The 2,635-nt window shown below is 42.0% G+C and overlaps 1 protein-coding gene across 1 annotated transcript; it reads right to left on the minus strand.

Moving 5' to 3' along the window:
* Positions 1 to 561: 561 nt before the first annotated feature.
* On the minus strand, positions 562 to 2,364 carry LOC107963171 (uncharacterized). The gene has a single exon (XM_041115437.1). The coding sequence runs from the start codon at positions 2,362 to 2,364 to the stop codon at positions 562 to 564; it is 1,803 nt and encodes a 600-aa protein (XP_040971371.1).
* Positions 2,365 to 2,635: the final 271 nt, after the last annotated feature.

Genomic DNA, 2,635 nt, shown 5'->3' on the forward strand with positions numbered 1-2,635 from the left:
TGTGGGGTAGAATTTGTTTCTCCTCTTGTTCTACCATTCTTAACAAATCAGGGAATAAGCCACAGTCTTTTTCATCCTCAAAGTCCTGAGATCCCTCTAGATACATATCCCGCTCAAAAGAAGACTCTGAGTTAGTAGCAACGTCGCTCATATCGTTGATATCTGGAGACCTGTTGTAGGTGCGAAGGAAGATACAAAGAACAACAGAATCTAAGAACAATGATATGTATGGTATGATCATGAATGAAAGAATAAAAGAATATTTGCAAAAGATAAGACAAAAAGATGTATCTCATTGAAATAACGATTTTGAACATAAGCCTATTTCACAAAAAGAAGTTTATTACTCCTAAGCCTAGAGCAATAAGTGTGTTTTAGACATCACTCTGAGTTAGTTCTAAAGACTGCAGGAATCTCTTCCGCAATCCAATTATTCAGAACACTTCCCAGCTCATAAGGGCGAATGCCCAACAAATTCTCTACTCTAATTTCTTCTTTGTATGTGGCATTGATGTCCAAATTTTCCATCATTCTTTCCACGATTTCCTTTCTCGACGTCTTTCACTCAGGGTGAATGACTCCTTCAGACACAAAAGTCTTTGAAATATGGGGAAAGATCATTGGTTCCCATTCGATTTCTCCCCCGCTCAATCGCGTTTTCCTTCTCTCTTGCTTCTTCTCAAGTTCTTTCTTTCTTTGTTTTGTGTCCGACTTAAATCCTAACCCAAAATGGTCTTGTTTTTCCTTCATCATCGGTACATTAATCCTTCCCTGGAGGTATCTCTCGAGTCCTCTTCTAGGTAGGGCCCCTTTTCCAACAGTTAGTCGTAGTCCCATTCTTGTAGTCTCAGAAAGCCTGGGCCTTGGAATCTTATTTCCTTCGGTAATGAATGTCGCATTCACAAACTCTAAAGACCAAAAAGAGCATTCGATTGCTTCATCATTCACCTCTAGATATGAGGCGTCACTGGTTATTGCTGCGATGATATCTTCTTCAGCATTGATCGTTACTAACCGACCTTCGGTCATTAATTTCAACATTTGGTGCAGCGATGAAGGGACTGCCCCTGCTGAGTGTATCCATGGCCTCCCCAATAGGCAATTATACGAGGGCTTAATGTCCATGACCAAGAAATCTACTTCGTACGTGCTCGGCCCAATTAAGAGGGGTATTTCAATTCTCCCCATTACCTTCCTTTCCGTGCCATCAAATGCTCTCACTACATTTTGGCATGTCTTCATATGAGAACTATCCACTGGCAACCTACTCAACGTAGATAGGGGTAGGACATTTAGTGTAGACCTATTGTCAATCAATACCCTCGGTAATGTGTACCCTTTACAGCGAGTCGTGATGTGCAAAGCTTTAGTCGATCCTCGGCCTCCTAGCGGTACTTCATCGTCATTGAAGAATATGAAGTTGTCGACACTTATATTGTTGACTAAGCGGTCTAGTTTGTTCACAGATATATCATTAGCAACATAAGTTTCATTTAGCACCTTCATCAACGCGCTGCGATGGGTTTCGGAGCTTAAGAGTAAAGCCAGTACCGATATACGAACTGGCTGCTTGTGCAACTTTTCTACGACACTATATTCGCTGTGCTTTAAAAATTTTAAGAATTTCTTTGCTTCTTTTTCAGTCACTGATTTATTAACAGTTGGTTCAGGTCCCGCCGGCTTCTCCATCCTGTGCTCAGTCGCCAATGACTTTCCTTTAACCTGCTCGACTTTTGTATTTGAGGTATAACGCCTTCCGCTGCGAATATAAAACCCCTCGTCTTGACCTTCCTCTGATGAATTAATCGAGATTTCTTCTCCCGGGATTGTCACATTGCAGCTATAGTTCGACGGTACCCTTCTGCTATCTTTGTAAGGGAAAGCAATGGGCTTCTGGATTACAACCTTTGACGTAACTTGTACCCCAGCTTCATTCATTCTCGGACCCGATATGATAACCACTGGGTGGTTGACTTTGTAAACTTCCTTTATCGACCCCTCTTCGGAGGCACACACATCTGTTTCTTCTGGGCTCCCGACATATTCGAAGAATTCCAGCTCCTTATTATCCATCAATCCTTGTACTAAAGCCCTAAATTGGCTGCATTTCTGAATCTTGTGATCCTCTTGATCATGGAACTCGCAATAATTCTTTGCTTCTCGAGGTCTGACCCTTGAATTCTGTGCTATCAACCCTCTTTCCACCATTTTCCTCCATACTTCTTTCAGCGGGGTATTCACTTCTACAATGTTCATCTTAATTTCTTTCCCCGAACTCTCGATTATCGCATTTATCCCCTTATCCCCATGGTTAGGTAATGGATTCTCTGCACTAGATGTATCATCAAATTTCACGATCCCCATGTTGATGAGTCTTTCAACCAACTTCTTGAAAGTGGTGCAGTTTTCTATCGAGTGTCCTGTGGTTCCCGCATGGTATTCGCATTGGGCATTTGCGTCATACCATTTGGGGTATGGAGGTTGCATTGGTTTTAGATAGAAGGGAGACACGACATATGTATCAAAAAAACTTTGGTATAACTCCTTGTACATCATTGGAATAGGCGTAAATTGGAGTTTCTCCCTATTTTGTTTTGTGTTGGGCTCTTGTCTGGGTGGGCCCTGCTGTCCAGTA

The sequence above is a fragment of the Gossypium hirsutum genome, chromosome A06 (genome assembly GCF_007990345.1).
Source record: "Gossypium hirsutum isolate 1008001.06 chromosome A06, Gossypium_hirsutum_v2.1, whole genome shotgun sequence".
NCBI classification, from domain to species: domain Eukaryota; kingdom Viridiplantae; phylum Streptophyta; class Magnoliopsida; order Malvales; family Malvaceae; genus Gossypium; species Gossypium hirsutum.